Source organism: Rhinolophus sinicus, chromosome 16 (assembly GCF_057876585.1).
Source record: "Rhinolophus sinicus isolate RSI-liver-muscle chromosome 16, RSI-T2T, whole genome shotgun sequence".
In the NCBI taxonomy this organism is placed as follows: Eukaryota; Metazoa; Chordata; class Mammalia; order Chiroptera; family Rhinolophidae; genus Rhinolophus; species Rhinolophus sinicus.
In genome coordinates this window covers 152003712-152021620 of record NC_142516.1, presented here as the reverse complement: position 1 = coordinate 152021620, position 17909 = coordinate 152003712, and the positions used below count along the sequence as shown (strand labels likewise).

Below are 17909 nucleotides of genomic sequence, written 5' to 3'. Positions count from 1 at the left end.
TCAGGGTCCTGCATAATCAGGAAGTGGGTAGGAGCTAAAATCCATCCATGCTTGACTTTCCAAGCAATGTGTCTGTGGGGACTACATCAACTAAAGATGTGCCTTTTTTCTAATTTGCTGAGTAGGGTAGAAGCTAGTGGTTGCCTTGATTCACATCCCAAAGATGCGGGCCCTTGGTGATTTCCGGTGTCCAACGCAGAGGAATAGCCTGGGAGTCAACTAGGTAGTAAAGGAACCAAGAAAAAGCCCAACACTCGTGGCAGGTCCATAAATCTACTATGGAGCAACCCAAACAGTTAACTGTGAGGGAGAACAGGAGAGAAAATCTAAATACATATAGAGCTCTGAAATGCTAATTAAGGACACCTAATATAATCTGTAAGTCGTCCCTATCTGACTTTAAGATGTCTCTCTGAAGTCAAGAAGGGTCAAATGGAGCCTCCAAACACAAATCTTGCTTTTTAACATTCCCAATAATCTCAATATTAACCCCTCAAAAGCTTTCAGATATTGCACCTCTTGCTGCAAAATTGAAATTAAAATCAATGCAATGAATACTCAGTATGTAAAACAATTCAAGGCTCTATTTCAGCATGAAGTTTCATTTAAGCTATAGGAATAAAAAGAAAAGACAACCTTTTGTTCTCTTCATTTCACAATCCTGCAAATGGCCTCTTAGCGCAAATAGCTCCTCTAATCTTTAAGTTTTAATTAGCTGCCCACAATTCATAAAATACCAGGAATTAAAATGCTGATACCTCATTCTCCTGAGAAATGGCACACAATTAACCTCTTCTTTCTGGTCAAAGACAGGAATTGAGAAAGGGTAATGACAAAATTAATCAATTCTCGTGGTGAGGCCTGCCATAGTGCTGGAAAACAGCCGACGACCCTACGTCAAAGGGGGAGGCAATTGGGAGTGCGTGGAGACACTGCGGGTTCGCTGTGTGTACAGCCTTTTGTAGTCACGCCAAGTGTATCACGAAACCAAATTGGGCCCCCCAAATCTTACAAAAATGTTCAATGGTTCCCCAGAATTAATCAGTCTAACCTACCTTCCTTTTGCCTCTGAAATTAGGTACGCACCTAGGCTCTAAATAATGCGTAAAGCTCTGACTTTCTAGCAAGGTGGGTAAAAGAAGAAAATACTGAGAAATGCACACCTTCTGGACATTATCTCAAGATCAAAACATACACCTGGCAGTAAAGTCAGATGGAGTTGCTGGAACTGAGTTTAGACCTTTCTAGAATAATTTTGCTCTCAAAAAGGCAAATCTGCTTTTCTTTTCCCTAATCATAAGTTACACGGTACGATTATCCATAACCATTTAAACTTAATGAGAGCTCATAGAGACAGAATAGAGTGAGTTCAAGACATTTCAACATGCTATCAATGAAGACATGAGGAGGTAACAGATAGGATGGAGGCTGTAGAGTACTTCTGCCTGCTGTCAAGCCCCAGCTTGGCAACATACTTGCTGTGTGATCTAGAGCAAGGTACTTAACCTCTCTGAGCTTTGGTTATATATCTCTAAAATGGGAACAAAAATCTGTGCTGTGAGAATGAAACAGAATACTTATAACATGCTTAGCCCAGTCCCTGGCACTTCACAAATGCTTAAAATTATTATTGTCAATAGAGGAACCCAAATATCTTTAATGAACACAAAGTGAGAAAGATACTGTTTCATTTTAAGAGCACTTTGGTAATTCCAATTGCTGCTGTTTGTTTTTCGGGTAACAGATTTATTAAGATATAATCCCCATACTATACAATTAACCCATTTAAAATGTCCCCTTCCACGGTTTTTAATATATTCACAGAGATGTGCAACCATCACCCCAATCAGTTTTAGAATATTTTTTTTAAAAAAACCCACATCCATTAGCTATCATTCCCCAATCTCTCAGTTTCTCCCAGCCCTAGGCAACCCGTAATCGACTTTCTGTCTCTATAGATTTACCTATTTTGAGTAATACATTATCTTACTTTCTATAATGTTTTCAAGGTTTATACATGCTATAGCCTCTATCAGGACACTATTCATTTTTTATGGTTGAATAATGTTCTACTGTATGGGTATGCTACATTTTGCTTATCCATTGCTATGCTCCCCTGGTAGAGTAATTGTAAATCCAATGCTAAATAATAAAAGCATAATAACACCTACTACCAGCCTTCATCCACATACAGGTGCTTTCTAGCCTTCTGGGTGTGTTTACGTACATGATTTCATTTGAATACAAGTGACTTTATTTGCAGCTCACAACAATCCTGGATGGTGGGTAGTTTTACATTTTATGGATGAGTTCAAGGAAGTTAGCAGTTTTAGCAACGATTATATAGCCATGTGGTTATCGTCAAAGCTGAGACTCAAACTCAGCCCTTCTGAGTCAAGTCCCATATTTTTCCTGATACAATTGATGACGTGTGAAAATCTACAGTAAAGAGTGTGTGAAAATCCACAGCACTAAGATACACATTTTGTGTCTTGGAGGGAGCTGAGAGGAGATAAAAGCTCTTTTCTGTGACCTCTGTTTGCCCCTAAAATGCAGTCCCCAGCAACTAGATAACTGGAGGTAGGGGATCTTGGTTACCAACTTCAAAGCAAAAGTATTTGCTTCTGCTGGAGTTGACCCATTCCTGAGGAAGCAAAACAGTTTCTCTGTTAAATGTTCTACGCTCGTATCCCCCTGGCTAAGTCCCTATTTGAGGTTTTACAACTACACCATTCCTCAGCAGCACCGTTGTGATCAGACACACATTCGCCCTGGCCTCATGGGGGAGAGATCAGCTCCTTTTTCTGTATTTAAACCTCTAGTTGAACCCTCTACGCCTTCCTGCAAACATATAAAATAGCCTGCTCCCTCTTATTACTTAAATTTTCCTGCTCCCTGGGCTAAGAGAAATAACCCCAAATTACTCTAGTTTTCAGAGACATTCTGAGAACTTCATTTTTTAATCATTTTTCATTTCTCCCAAGTCCAAACCAAGGTGATTTATTTACAGTAACCATTTGTGTACCTAACTCGAGTATGTACAGATGTGTATACAATATCTGAAAAACTTTAGGAGAGGGGGAGGGAGAGAAAGAAAAGGGTTTCAGAGTCCATCATTGGATTTAAATTCAGTATAATGAGCTAGTACCTCCCCTTTTATATGTGGACAAGATGATCTCCTTCCAGACTGTTCCATCCAGGAAAGACCCTCAGCTGCAAAACTCAAAATCAGCTGTGACTGGGGCATATAAGGTCGGAATCTGCACTGGAGAACTATCAGTTGCTCCACCTTTCTCAGAAGCTGTGATCCACCCAGCAAAGCTCCTCACCAGAAAGCTCAGTGGGCTGTAGCGCCCTCAGAATGGCTCCATAATTAAAAAGCAACATCATGCAAAACATGGCAGGATGCCAGGGAGCTGCTGTGTGTATGACCTTCTGTCTGCTCAGAAGGGAAGGATGTGTGACCGCAGAGAATTTGACCATCAGCAAGGCCTGCCAGCTCTCAGCCATCCCCCATCAGCCTGGACCCTCACTGGTGCCATTTGCCGCTGGCCTTGGGACCCCTCAGGCAGGTAGACTCAGAGTCCTGTGCACTGAGTTGGAACAGTACAAGCTGAGCCAGCAGTACTGTGTTGACCTTTTCCTTTGGTGAAGAGAGAAAGATTTTGTTCCATGTGAAGCTCCTGTGCAGAGTCACTTGCTTTCTCCCTCTGAGAAATAATAGAACTTTATCTTGGTTCACCCTCAGCAGTTGCTTCTGGAGAACCCCAGCAGGGCTTTGTTATGGATTGAAATTGTGTTCCCCCCAAATTCATTATGTTGAAGTCCTATCTTCCAGTACCTCAGAATGTGGCTTTGGTTGGAAAAAGGGTTGTTGTAGGTGTAATTAGTTAAGATGGAGTCATTAGAGTGGGCCGTACCCCAACATGACTGGTGTCCTTGTAAAAGGAGAAGAGTAGACACAGACACCCACAGGGAAAATGCTCTGTGAAGACGCAGGCTTCTACACACCTAGGAACACCGACGATTGCCAGTAGGCCGCAAGCGTCGCTGGGTGAAAGGCACGGAACAGAATCTCCCTCAGAGCCTTCGGAAGGAGCCAACAGTGCAAACACCTTGATCTTGGGCTTCTAGCCTCTAGAACTGAGACAATAGCCACCAAGTTTGTGGTGCATTATTACAGAAGCCCTAGCAAACTAATACAGGCTCCTTCCCTCCGTTTTTGGAATTAGGTCTCATCTCACAGCCTTCCGTCATGTCACAGGGAGACCTAACTTTTTCACTGTGGCCTCACTTCAAGGGGAGCGGTGCTCACTTTCCTTTCCCAGGAGTTTGTGCCAAGAAGGAGTGTGTGACATTAAATGCAATTCTAGGGACCTGCACAGAGCTGAGAATACTAAAAAGATGTTTCCTTTTAATAAATTCACTCACTTACCTCTTTGTACTGCATTTTCAAGAAGATGAGAATGTTTTCATATGGCAAATAATTGACACAGTAATACAGCAAACACCTTTTTAGTGTTCAGTATATGGCAGACTCTGTTTTGCTTACATAGATTAGCAATTTAATGATCACAAAAATCCTATTAGGGAGATACTGTTAGGATGGTGCAAAAGTAAGTGCAGTTTTTGAAATTGTTTTTAACTTTTTAAACTGCAATGACTTTTGCACTAACCTAATATTATTATCACTCCCCCCCCCCCCGTTTTACAGGTGAGGAAACTGAGGCAAGAAGAAACTGAATGATTCCCACAAGGTCAGTAACAGAGCCAGGTTCAAAGCCAGGCTGCAGTCTGGCAGAAGAATCTATGCTCTGAACCACTACGCTAGACAGCATCTCCCAAGCAAAATTAGTAGTCTTAGTGTGGGTTTTGATTATGGTTCATCATTCTAGGTAGCAGTAGTGCCTGTCCCCTACGGGGCAGCCCAGTGTCCTGGAAATGGGATAATGGCACATATCCATTCCGGCCCCAGTGGGTAATTTTATGCCACAGGACTTGCAGAACTGGGGCCCCTGGGCGTGGCTGCTCCACCGCTGTGTGTGCCTTACTGAACCCCACCAAGTGTCTCCAAACACTCTCTGCTTGCCAGGCGTTGTTCTCAGCCTGTACACTTTTTGTATAGCTTTACAAATATGCTTTCTTCCTCCCAGAATCCTCAAGTTTTGAATGACTCCCTTTATGTAGGGAAAGACTCAGCTTCTAGGATACCACAGGATCATGAGGCCATGAATCCTGCTACCCAGGAGCTTGTGTCTGCTCAGGTGACGCTGCAAATGCTTAGCTTGCCCATGTAAACTTGTCGCCTCTGTAAACTCCTCTTAACCTGAACCTAAAGGCTGTGACAATTATAGCTATGAGTGGTCAGCTCACCTTCGTTCCCAGTGCAACTTAATGTTGGCACTAAATTCTGGCCACATGTATCATCTTCAAGGCTGTGGCTCACGGAGCACGATAACCTGTTCATAACTTGACAGAACTATGGGGCATGTGGTTTGTGGGTCCCGACTGTGAGAACTGTCGTGGCAAGAACCAAATGGGACACTCACTCTGTACTCACTGCTTTAGCTAGCACACATTTACTGAAGTAACATGTGAGTCAGGCTCTGTGGGAGCCCCTGAGAATGCAACGACGAATATCGCAGAATTCCTATCCTCAAGGAATTAAAAATCCAGATGAAAGACATTAAAAATCCAGCACAAAGAATGTCCTTAACTTTGTGTGAGTAACACCATTATTCTGAGATATTTAAAAGGCAATGCTCGGAAAAGGGCCTCCATGGCAAACTAAGTTTGGGAAATGATAAATACTATGGACCATCTCCCCAAACCCCTTCCCTCTCTCCCAATTATAGCACAGATGGATCCGAAATGTTGGCAGGAAAAAAATAAACAAACAAAGAAGTATTTTATTTGTTTGACCCAGCTATTTGCAAAGTTATTAGACTATGGAAATCTCTGTCTTCAAAGAATGCTTATTAACATCTTACCTAAAATATTTACCGGGAATTTTTTTTTAATCTCAGGTGCAGGCAGTATTATGGGATGTGCTAACCAGGCAGTGCCAATCCCCTGAGGCAGGCCAAACACCACTGGAAAGGTGACCAGCGGGAGAAAACGTAATTACTACATCTTACAAGAGAATTCCCTGGGTGAAAGAAATGAGTACATGTCCTCTTATCAATTGAACGGGAGCTGGTCAGTTGATTGAGTCACTGAAAAAGTTGATTAAAGTAGGAAATCATGAAAAAAAGGACATAGACACCCAAAACACCTTATTTTACCTTAAAACACTTAACCATTCATTCATTTACTAATCTTTTGATGCATGTATACCTTCTTTGAATATAAGATGGATGATTAACATTTTTACTTTCATTACATCGTGATGCACCCCCCATGATTTCCAGTGGAGCGAGGTCATCATAATTCTTACGAAACAAGTTGAATGTAACCTCTTTCTATATTCATAATTTGCCCCGATCTTTTATCTCTCTTTATCAGCCACCCCATAATGTCCAGCTCTCCAACAAAGACAAAGTAATAGAATAAGTTTCCCTTTAAGTCAAAGGCTGGTGTCTCCTTAAAGGAACAATTGTTAAGTTCTCAGGTCAAATTGCATGGAAATTACAACAGGTCTGGGGGGCGGAGCCTTACAGGCTTATGATGTCTTTCAGCTGGTGACTTGATTTTATTAAATCTTTCAAAAGAATTCAACTTCATTTTCTTTAGAAACACCAATTATTTCTTTGTCTTTTGCTTTTCACACTATGCAGTAATAAATGCAACTGTCATGAACACACTTGGGAACAAGAACAGCAATAAAATGAATTTTGGCAAGTATACAGCTCAACTGGTCGGAGCAAAGTACTGGGATACTAGAGAGTAACCAACTGGCCATGAGCTTTCAGTGGGCCGTGATCATCAGGTGATCTGTTTCAAAGTAGTGGAAAGCATAGGCTAATCAGATAAGTGGAAGTCTATCAAGACAGGTTCTACTATACTGCAATAGCTGCTCTGGGTGGGGAAGTGAGATCTTCAAAGAACATTCTCAAACAACATCTGAAAGTTGCTGAAGTACCTTCTAAGGGTGGTGGGTAGAATTAATTTAAACGCTCTTTGTCGTGCTGGGCGGCCTGCGGGGTCTCTGCTCCCGCTCCCCATACAAGAACGCAGGATATGGTGAGGCCAAAAAGGAACACCCACGGAGCCATAGGTAGGGGAGTCATACCACTATATTCTCTCTGGCGGCACTATACTCTCACTGGAGGCTGGATCCACACTGTCCGCAAACCGCCATCCACACTTGCCAGCCCAGCCACCATCTTCTTGCTAGCCCCATTCTTCTTCTCTTCTGCTAGCGTAGCGTAGTTATATTAGTGGCCAATGGCTCACTGGTTACAGCTGACGGCCAACTAGCCACAGCTGATGGCCATGCAATCACAGTTGATGGCCATTTACTACCTGAGCCAGGCACCTGTCTATGTGAGGCCGAGAGCCTGGAAACTGCTTTCTGGGGCTCTGCCCCCACACTCTTATTTGAGTGAGGTAGGAAAATTTGAAGGGAGAAGATAATCTGTCCAAGATCAAAGCTGGGAGTTGCCGTTTACTGTCACATCCACCATCTTTCCCCCATGTCATCCAAATAAATGTTGAATAAATATTTTAAAACAGCATTTTGGAGGGTCCAGATCTTCCTCACATTATTAAGCTGCCTGGAATGCTCCAATGTCTGACTCTGCTTAGAGGATTTGGCTTCAGCTTGTCAATACATACAATCTAGAACACATTCTTTGTACCTGTTTTTATGCAGACAATTTTAGTTATGTATATTACTGAGGTTAAGGATACATGGAGGTACTTGATTAAGTGGTAGAACAGACCCAAGGCAAGTCATTTGCGTGAGAAGAATCACAAAGGAAATTTCGGTCTTGGCTTAAATAAGGAGGAAGCATTATAGCTATGAGTCCTAGGAAGATAATATAGAGAATTGAAATGAAAATAGTGTCTGTCACTCCACTCATCCCCATGGAAAGGGACTCTGGCAGAAACTGAAGGAGCTGTTTTTATAAAGATCTATCAGACAAGGGCATTTCAAGAGCCCCCAGCATCTCTCCTATGAAGAACACAGAGACGCTCAGCACCTTAATGTATCCGTGTCATCAATGTATCCAGGGCATTAATGTATACATGTCAGCACCCATGACGCCAAGTAGGGATAGAGAGAAGCCTGGTAGACCAGAGTTCCAATGGTGGTGCCTGGCATGCTGAGACTGCTTTGTGAAAATACATGAAACACCCCGGGAAGGTGTAGGTGAGATTCTTTCCAGCTGCTGAGATCCTCAATAAATAGTTGGGGCAAAAAAGTCAGAAAACTCTGAGTTAATACTAATACCATGACCACATCTATACCCTAAGGTTGGTTGGGAATCGCAAATAAGTACTAGTAATATATCAGTGCTTTGAAATGGCATAGCCCAGCCTAGGTTGCCCTCTTAAAAGGAAAACACCTCCCGCCACCCCACAGAGGCTCTGCAGAAAACTGAAGTCATTCCAGCTCCTCATCAGACATCTCAAAAAGTGTTAGCTGGAAATAGTATAACCCTCAGGGAAAAGTTGGGCTGTGCTTCCAAAATGGTCTCAAGAACCAGCTCAGAAGCAAGTAAGTGACACAAAACCCTTCCACATCTAGACAAAGTGAACCCTTTCATTTAAGGCCCATTGGACCAAAGAATGTGTACAGGAATATGGCAGCTACCAAGGGCCAGTGGTAGATACAATCATGGAACCAGGGTAGATAAGTTTAACCCTCAAGGATGCCGCATACTATAAGGCGTGGACCTGATGATTTAACATTGACATTGGACAGAATGATATGCTAGAGGCTGTCAGGGCCTGTGATGTCCAGCAGTTGTTCTTCAAAGGGGACCTCCCAAGCACACCTACTGAAGACCAACACCTGCACAGTGAATGAATGAACTTATAATTGATAGAGTAGGTAAAATGTTTACATCATTAAGACATGTTTCTATTTCTGTTGTACTGTTTGCTTTCTGTTTATCCCTCTGAACACAAAACTTTTACTTAACTTTTAATCTCTCAGTTACATCTGGAAGGTTTTCTAAAACCTGTTTGTCTAGAAAGTTATTTAAATCTTACATTTAAAAATAGCAGTCAGAACATCTTAAGTAACTTGAAAGGTGGAGAGAGTATTTTTGTTGTTGTGAAGACATTTATTGAACGTCTGCCATGTAATGTGTGACTATGATCCTAGCTCATGGGTTTATAACCTAGATTCACCTGGGTTAGTGCCCTGGCAGATCCTGGACCCCAAAATGACTCAACTTGTCTCTGTCAGACTAAGATAAACCCATGCTCTTTGTGGAGCACTAACAGAGATTCAACGCCCTGCTCTCCTGTTCTGCTCTGTTGAGGAAGAGCTAGAACCTTTTGTCTCCCCTCTTTTTTTTTCTAATTATGCAAGTGAGAAAAAATTTTAAATACAGACAAACAAAAAGAAAACAGTGAAAATCACCTATAATCTTAAATTAGCCGTACAATCCTTTCAGTTCTTCTGAAAGTGTAGCTTATTTTGAAATCAATAGATGTGAAGTATTTCCTGAGAACCTAAAATGTTTCTGGCACAGGGCTATGTGATATACTACATAGAAAAGGAATAGGACTCTCAGTGCAGACCCTCCGAAGAATTAATAATTCTCTTGTTAGAGAAAGAATGTAATAAAAACAAGCCCAGCCAGGGACTGTGACATGGAGGTGAGCCACCCCCAGGAGGATCAAAAGGGAGGAGATGTATTATTATTCATCGACTAAATATGCATTGAGCATGTACTTGTACCCTCTGCTATGCACATGATCATGATTTTAAGGAGATAGTAGCAGCAGTCATGAAAAAGGACCTGTGAAATACAAGCAAATATTATCTAGATGGACATGTGAATAAGGGGCAGGAGTCACAGAGTGGAAGGAACATCTAAGCGTTCCTGGGGGGCCAGGAGCAGCTGATGCTTAAACTGCATCCCGAAGGAAGAGAGCAGCGTGCCCGGGGCACTTCCCGAGCACGCATTATGTGCCTGACATGACACACTGAGCACATTTCACAGATTCTCTCGGTTAATTCTCACAATAGCCCTATAAAATAAGTGTTTTTCCTCTTCTCCGTTTTACAGATGAAAAGACTGAAACTGACTTTACAAAATTGAAGAACATCACACAGCCAATAGGGGGCATCAGAGCTCAGCTCCCCAGCCCGCCGCCAGGGCTCGGCTCCTGACCACGCCCCCTGCCGTATGCGCATGTCTACACGTAGCAATGGCACCTTCGCTGCCTCCTGCTGTCCCGAATTTCCTCCTCTTGGTCCACTGCAGTCTAAAAATCGCTTTGTTGCACCCTCCCTCCTTTTTTTTTTTTTTTTTTTTTTTTCACTATGTGAGTTCAATGAGCCTCACCTCAGATTCTTCAGCCAGGTTGACTAAGGGTTACAGGCACTCCACTGCCTGTCACGAAAGCAAATGAGAATTTAGATTTAAAAGAAATCAAGTTGCATTAAGACTCTCTTGAAATTGCTCTCTATGTCTGGGATAAAAACCCTTTTCTGAGGATTCCCGCCTTAACAGCTAGATCAATTGTCCCAGCCTCCCATCTGCTTCTCCACGCTCACCCCTACCACTGCAGGGGAAAGGGTCTGACTGCCCCTGCTCCTTCCTGCCTGCCTGCTTTTCTTTTCCTTGCTGTCTTTGCCCTTTTCCTTTTGTTCTGAGAGCCCAAGTACTACTCCACCTTCAAGAGATATTCAGTCCACACTCCTCTAGCTATTCCAGGTCACATGATCTCTTTCAGTGCACCAATATTCAATAATACTTGCATTTTTTTTTTCCCACTAGAACCTGGAAACTCTGAAGTACCTTCCCTAAAGCCAATGCCACCTTTTCTGAGGAGGTAGCATTTTACCACAGGAAAAAAACACACATTCAAAACAAAATGAAAGATGGGACAGAATCACATGCCCAATGCATAGTAGTGAGCTCTTTGGGAGGTCAAAATGGGGAGAGATCAATATTAGCTTAAAGAATGGGAGAAGGTTTCATGAGGAGGCAAAACTTGAGAGAGAACTTGAACGATGGGTGTGAATTGAGAAGACACTAAAGGAATAAGATTTGAAATAAACAGGCATCTGATTGTATTTTTCTCTGAGCAATTTACCAACTTGACATAAGAAAATGCTGAAAAGGGAAATGTTTTTATTCTGTTGTATATCTGTATTTCATTCTTGTCAATAGCTGAACCTACTCAACAAATCAGGCCTTCATTTTGCAAAAAGAACAAAATCACATTTCTGTTAATAATTATTCCTAGAATAGGAGCTCAGACCATTCAAATTTAGATACAGTTTATAGATTTAATATTCAAGTCCTTTACAATCACATCTTTAGACTCTGATTCAATTAGGGAATATAAACGTTGTTGGGTGAGTTTATCTCTCAATACTTTACAGGATACTAAACATGGTTTAAAAGTTCAGCTCAGATTTATAATCAGTTAAAGGAAAAAAGGAAAGTATGGTGTGTGAAAAGAAGAATGTACATCTTTAGAAAAAATACTTATGACAGTGTGCATAATAACAATACTATTTGTATAAAATGAGTTATATAGACATATGTGTGTGTTTATACAAAAATTATTGACCGAAGAATACACTCGAAGCTACAAACAATGGCCATCTCTATAGAGGGTAACTAGGCACAGAACTAAAATGGAAACATATTTTTCATTGTATACCTTTTACTCTATTTGAATTTTTCACCATCTGTTTCATTTATCAAGTCTAAAAAAGAAATTTAAAAACTTTTAACATTTTCTCAAATTTCAACTTCTTAAATGAGAGAATAGACTCTCTGAGTTGGGAGAGAGGGAGTGAAAAAGAAGACAGTATGGGAAGAAAAAAAGGAAACAGGAGTTGTGGAATAGATGCTATGCTCTGGGAACTAAGGGATGCAGAAAGAAAACAAAACTGGTCACATTGGCCTCGTGTTTAAAAGACATTTTCCCTGGGACTGGGCTCCCCAGAAAAGAGACCAATAGAAAAGTAGGGTCAATGGCTATGTAGACTTTGTGAAATGAGAAAGACTCTGGGAAGATTCAGATTTCAAAGAGAACCACACTAATGTGGAAAGAATGGGGCTCTACCCTGTCTCTACACATGGGCCATTGCACTGTGCAGGTACTCCAGAGGCCGAACTCTGGATTTTAGGAAATCACCTGCCCCTACTTTTGCCTTCACACAAGTAAATGTATATAACTATATCAATGTTCATTTCCTAAATAATTAATTTCAGAGAATACTGCTTACCTATCAAATTTCCCTGCAGGTAACATGAAACTTACATGAAACAGACTGACAGGATGCTCACCTCCCCTTTAACAGGACACATCAGTGTCATATCAGTGTGTGCATTACTGTGTAAGCATTTTAAACCTTAAGTCAGGTCTTCATACTGACCAAGAATTCTTGGGCATTCCATCTTTACATACCTATTCTCTCCCTTTCATTCAAGGCCATCAAGAATGGAATGGCAATTTTCTGAATTCTTACCATATACTGCTTCATGTATTCACCTCCACACATTTCAATTTGCCTGGAACTCTACTGAAAAACCCAGATTTTTCACTTTTCTAACATTGAGTCCATCTTTAAGCAGACATTTGCTCTGAGAAAAGCATTTAGAAAACTAAAATCATTTACTTGCAAAGACGTTTAATAAGCGAGTCCAAGTTTTAAAAGGACAAGAAACTCTGAAATAAACCCTCCAAAAATCAAACACACCCACAATCTACACACAAGACGAGCAACATTACCAAGTTTACAGTTAGTCTGTGTATGGTGGGAAAAGAGCAATTTTGCCGCAGTATTTTTATCTACAAAAGTCACCACATATCTTCAGATATCAACATTGAAATTATCATGGATAAAATTATCTTTGATGCAAAGTAACTTTCAGGAAAGGCTCATGTCTTCATTGGTTAGGAGGACGCAAACTAGATATGGGGCTCCTCTGGGGGAAGAGGCTGTCTTGGTTTGTCTCAGGAGGCTGAGCGCTTTTGAAAATGTTTTCTTTCATAATTGTGACATGCACACTAATTTATCACAGACACAGGGTCAGATGCCTTCTAGACATACTTAATGTTAAGAAATAATAGAATCCATCTCAATCACCCTTTTTATGGTTTCTACCAGCAATGTCCACCCCCCACCCTATCCTACCCCCTTCCTTCCAAAACTGTCAGCAGTAACAACCACAAAGAAACCACAAATTAGTAGATTTTTTGGAAGTGTCTGAAGGGTGGCAGAATATGCCAACCCAAACATGTTATTTTCATGTAAGGTTTATTTTGAGCTCAAGGCAATTGAGAAGAAGCAGATATAAGAAATGCTCTCTGCCCTCCCCTATTTGCCTAAAAGCAGAACATAATTTTGTAAATGTGTTCCCTCTCCCCTCTCTACCAGAAAGGACAGACGTTAATTACCAGAGAAAACTCTAGACCTTAATCAGCCCAGAGATGGCACCAGAAAAATCTACATAACAAACGTGACTAACGAGCCCTTATTTTCCATTATTTCCCTCCATATATCTTCCTTCCCATTATTTGTCATCCTAGAAACAAAAAGTCCTTTTTCCTTTGTCGTGTCACTTCTCTACCAATTTATTGTTCTTTTGTTAAGCTGCTGTATAAGCCCAAATTTCTAACCACTCTCATCACTGAGTATGCCCATGTGTATCCATGGTGCACGTGTTAATAAACTTCATTTTTCTCTTGTTAATCTGCCTTTTGTCAGTCTAATTTACAACGCCCCAACCAAGAACCTAGGAGAAGTTAGTGGGGAAAAGTTTCCTCCTCCCCTATATACCAAAGTTGGATAGTCTCCTCTTAACACAGATAAATCTATTTAACAGCAATTCTCTGGATTATCCAATGTTGGCCAGATGCTTCTCTAGCACAAAACTAAGTCAAATATTTTATCACAACTCTTCTCTTTATCTAACAGAAATCTCTTCTGCCTTCATCTAAACCCATTTCTTCTTGTGCCATCTCCCTGGAAATTATATATTCCTCAGAAACAATAATTTAAAGACAGTAATCAAGTTACGCTTAGCTTGTGCTCGCTTCGGCAGCACATATACTAAAATTGGAAGTTACCCTACACTTAGCTTTCTTTTACCTTAACAAATTTATTTCATATTCTTTTATTGTCATTTTTAAAATAAATCTCGTTCCTTATCATGTTTTTGTTCTTTGCTAACACTTTCTTCTTGAATTAGTCAAAACTGAACAAAATGCCTAGATCCAAGATGGCAGAGTAGATAAACACTGTGCATGCTTCCTTCCATGAACACATAAAAATTATAACTAAATTATAGAAAAATCAACCTGGAGAACCATCTGAACAAGTTTTATAATTAAAAATATAAAGAAGAAGCCACATCGAGCCTGGTAGGAGGGGCAGAGACACAAAAAGGGCTGGCCCCAAACCTCCTGAGATGGTTGAAAATCAGGAGGGACATCTTGGCCACAGAGGTTCCCTCCAGAGAAGCAAGGGACCCCAGTCCCACCCCAGCCTCCCCAGCCCGGAGTACTTGTGCCTGGAAGATGAGCCCTCCACAACATCTGGTTGTGAAAAACGGTGGGGATTATAACCATCTGGGTGGGACAAAGGCTGTGGGAAATCCTCTTAAAGGGCTGAAGCACAGAGTCACTGACTTACTCACAGGCATTCACCTTGAGCTCTGGCAAAGGAACGGTGACTTGAGAGACATCCAAGCATAAGGTGAGGCAGACTGAGGTGTGCAGTTTCAAGGCTAGGGCTGGAGAAACTGTGTGTGGGGTCCTTTTCCCGTGCAGCCGGCAGGCAGCTGCCAGGCAGCTGCCATCTTAACTGGGTTGAGCCCGCCCCCACCATGGCCAAATCTGAACCTGATTGGCCTGGTGAGCTCCACTGGGTCCCGCCCCACCCAAGTCCCCCAGCACTGCAGGCACTTTCTCCCTAGCCAAGAAATCTTCCTCTGAGAGCCCAGTCAAGACCTACTTCCTCATGGAGCTGTTTCTGATCAACCAGCAAATGTTTTAGTGTCCTCCTCCAATCACTTTTATTTTTATGCACATGTCTTAACCAAACATTTCAATAAATACTGTATTCATATATATTAACCTTTAGGAGATAATAGATGCTAGATGCCTAACATACACAATATTTAATCCTTGCAATACTACAAGAACTGTTATATGTAAAAGAAGATAACGATATATACTTCATAAGATAGTTAGGAAGATCAAATAATGCCTGGCAGATAGTGAGAGGTCAATAATTAATGTCCAATGGTTGAATCAATTAATAACCTGAGAGCACATAAATGTGAGTTGCCTTTCCCTCTCAAACCAATAGAAATAGGAGATCTACAAGACTGAATGTGGAAATCCAACAAGTGGCTGTCTTTCATCTGGAGACCAGCAATTCACCACCGCCTAAACTGTATATTCCATTTTCTAGTGACTCTAATAGATTGGAATTTGTTCCTCCTTTAATTCAAATCTACATCCCTGCAACTTCTACCCCCTGAGTCCTGACTCAGCAACCAAGAGCCACACAACATAGATCAGGCACTTAGGCCTCCATTTCCTTTACTCCTCACTACCTAATTTAGGTGTAGGGTGGGCTTCCACAAGTAGGTAGGAAAGGTGATGCCCCTGCATAGCCCACCCCTAACACACACATACACACACGCACACACGCACACACCATGAAGGCAAAAATTCTCAGAAAAATTGATTCTGATCACGTCAAAGTTTTACAACACACTTGCTTAACAAAAGAAAGCAGAAGAAAAAGCTTGTTCCCAAAAACAGTCTTAATAAAGGGCCCTTTTAGAAATAGAAAGGAATGTCTAGATAAATGGATGGATCTCAAATTTCAGTTGCTTCAGTATCCCACTTGGAGGGCTTGTTAAAACACTTAGTGTTGGAAACAAGAGTTTCTGACTCAGTAAGTCAGTCTGGGGGGTGGGGTTCAGAATTTACACATCTAACCAGGTGAAGACGAGGATGCTGGTTCCCGGACCACACTTTGAGAACCACTGTTCTAGAGGCAAAATAAGTTTCTTTAAGAGCAAACTGATTAATTTTACATAGCTGTATAGCTGCCACGCCTTTAGGCAAGTAACCCTGGCTATGCCACCCGAGCTGCCCTGCGCGCTCCTCTAACCAGAAATACGCAACCATCCGATTCCCTACACCCTTAAGGCCAAATGGGAGCCATCTGATTAAAAAACAGCAGGGTTTTTGCTTTTCAAACTTGAGATGCTTTAGGGAACGAAATTTGGGATATAGTTGTCTCTCTCGCCTCCCAACCCCAGACAGATCGACTTCTTTCTCACAGTAGCCCTCAAGGTGGTGCTGCTCCGCTACCAGCACGCTGCACCTTCTCATCACCAGGAGGGGCCCTCAGGACGTGGGTGGGACCGGAGATCGTGGGACTTCCCCGCCCCTGGGGTGGAGCCGGGCTTCCCCAGCCCACAAACTCCGCGCTGCGCACGCGCAGCAGAGCCTCTGTCACCGCCCGGGAGGGACTCCGGACGTGGCAGTGTCTGACGACTGCCTCCCTAAAAGTGACTGAGAATGGCGGTATCCACTCGTCCCTCACCTTCTAAGTCCCAGTTTTCACCCGAGCAGGCATTAATGAGCCAGTTTATTAATGACAGGGGAATCCTACGAAATTGGAATCCCTTCGGATTAAGAAAAAGGAGAAAGCCCTGCCGAAACCCGGGATCGAACCAGGGACCTTTAGATCTTCAGTCTAACGCTCTCCCAACTGAGCTATTTCGGCGCCCTTTTGTGTCCTTTTAGAGTATGACATTACCGAACTCCTCTTGTCCGTCCATTCTGTCCTTTCTCAATTGTTTATCCAGCCTCCTTGTGATCCTGGGTCCTCGAAATGCCCCCTTAACCTACCACCACTATGCACGGAGCCAGCCTGACACACTTCAGGAGCTCGGTGAAAGCTTGGCATGCTCATTAAGGACAATTATCCTTTGTCAATACTACTTCCCATACCAGTAGACAAATGTTTTTGAAACTTCTGCTACGCGCCAAGCACAGACATTCTGCAGTGCCCAAACATCCTTTTTTTTTCTCTCTCTCTCTCCAATTAAATTGTAATTCTCTGAAGGCAAGGATGATTATGTTACTGCCCTTTCAGCTTGCTCCTTAGAGCTTTTCATTTAAGTACATACTTCACAGCCAATTTATAGGGGTGGACGGATGCATGTATGGATTTGAACGTGAAAAAAAAAAAAAAGACTGAATATTTGCAAGTGTTTGCAATCGCTAAGGTGGAAAGTCATTTTCTGAGTTCCTTTGTTGTATCAAATCCAGATAACAAAAGAGCTTGAGATTTTTAAAAAGTCACTGGCTAAGGAGGGAAAAGAGACCAAGGAGAACTTGAGGGTAGATATTGATCTATGAAGGCTTTGGGGGGTTTGGAGTGGAAGAAGGAGAAATTTGAAGCATCTGCCTTGTGCGGGTCACATATAACAAACGAGATGAGAAAAGAGGACTTTTACAGGCTTTCTTGCGTGGCGTGAATGGCACATTCTCCTTTCACATTCTCAAAACACTGCAAGAAAGACTTGAACCTGAGTGACTAGGAAAGTGGCAAGTAAATTTTGATGGTATTTGGAATGGGGGTAGGAGGAGAAGGAAAGGTCCAGGGTCTGAGGGGAAATGGAGGAAAAAAGATAGGAGAGATAAGAGAAGGAAGGATACAACCAACTAACTTTGTGTCTCACAGTTTAATGTGATAAGATCCTTTGGCAAATTACAAGACAATAGAAACTTACTGT

At 41.9% G+C, this 17909-nt stretch overlaps 1 protein-coding gene, 1 long non-coding RNA gene and 1 other non-coding gene across 5 annotated transcripts in view; 1 reads left to right on the top strand and 2 right to left on the bottom strand.

Annotated features, from left to right (window-relative positions):
• LOC141571013 (uncharacterized) overlaps positions 1 to 14509 on the top strand; it is a 34316-nt gene extending 19807 nt beyond the window's left edge. Inside the window, exons 3-5 of one of the 3 annotated variants that reach the window (XR_016019180.1) lie at positions 4715 to 4757; positions 6027 to 6119; positions 10188 to 14509. This is a non-coding gene — a long non-coding RNA (uncharacterized LOC141571013). Of the gene's footprint in view, positions 1 to 4714; positions 4758 to 6026; positions 7253 to 10187 lie in introns of those variants that run through there. The other 2 variants (XR_012495464.2, XR_016019181.1) reach the window with 2 other exon arrangements.
• Positions 1 to 14928, bottom strand: part of DCT (dopachrome tautomerase) — a 71492-nt gene extending 56564 nt beyond the window's left edge. The window contains exon 1 of the mRNA XM_088792856.1: positions 14794 to 14928. Coding sequence (XP_088648982.1) covers positions 14794 to 14839 — 46 coding nt within the window. The 5' untranslated portion in view covers positions 14840 to 14928. The remainder of the gene's footprint in view (positions 1 to 14793) is intronic.
• Positions 14929 to 16821: 1893 nt separating this feature from the next.
• TRNAF-GAA (transfer RNA phenylalanine (anticodon GAA)) lies at positions 16822 to 16894 on the bottom strand. The gene has a single exon. It is a non-coding gene; the product is annotated as a tRNA-Phe (tRNA).
• Positions 16895 to 17909: the final 1015 nt, after the last annotated feature.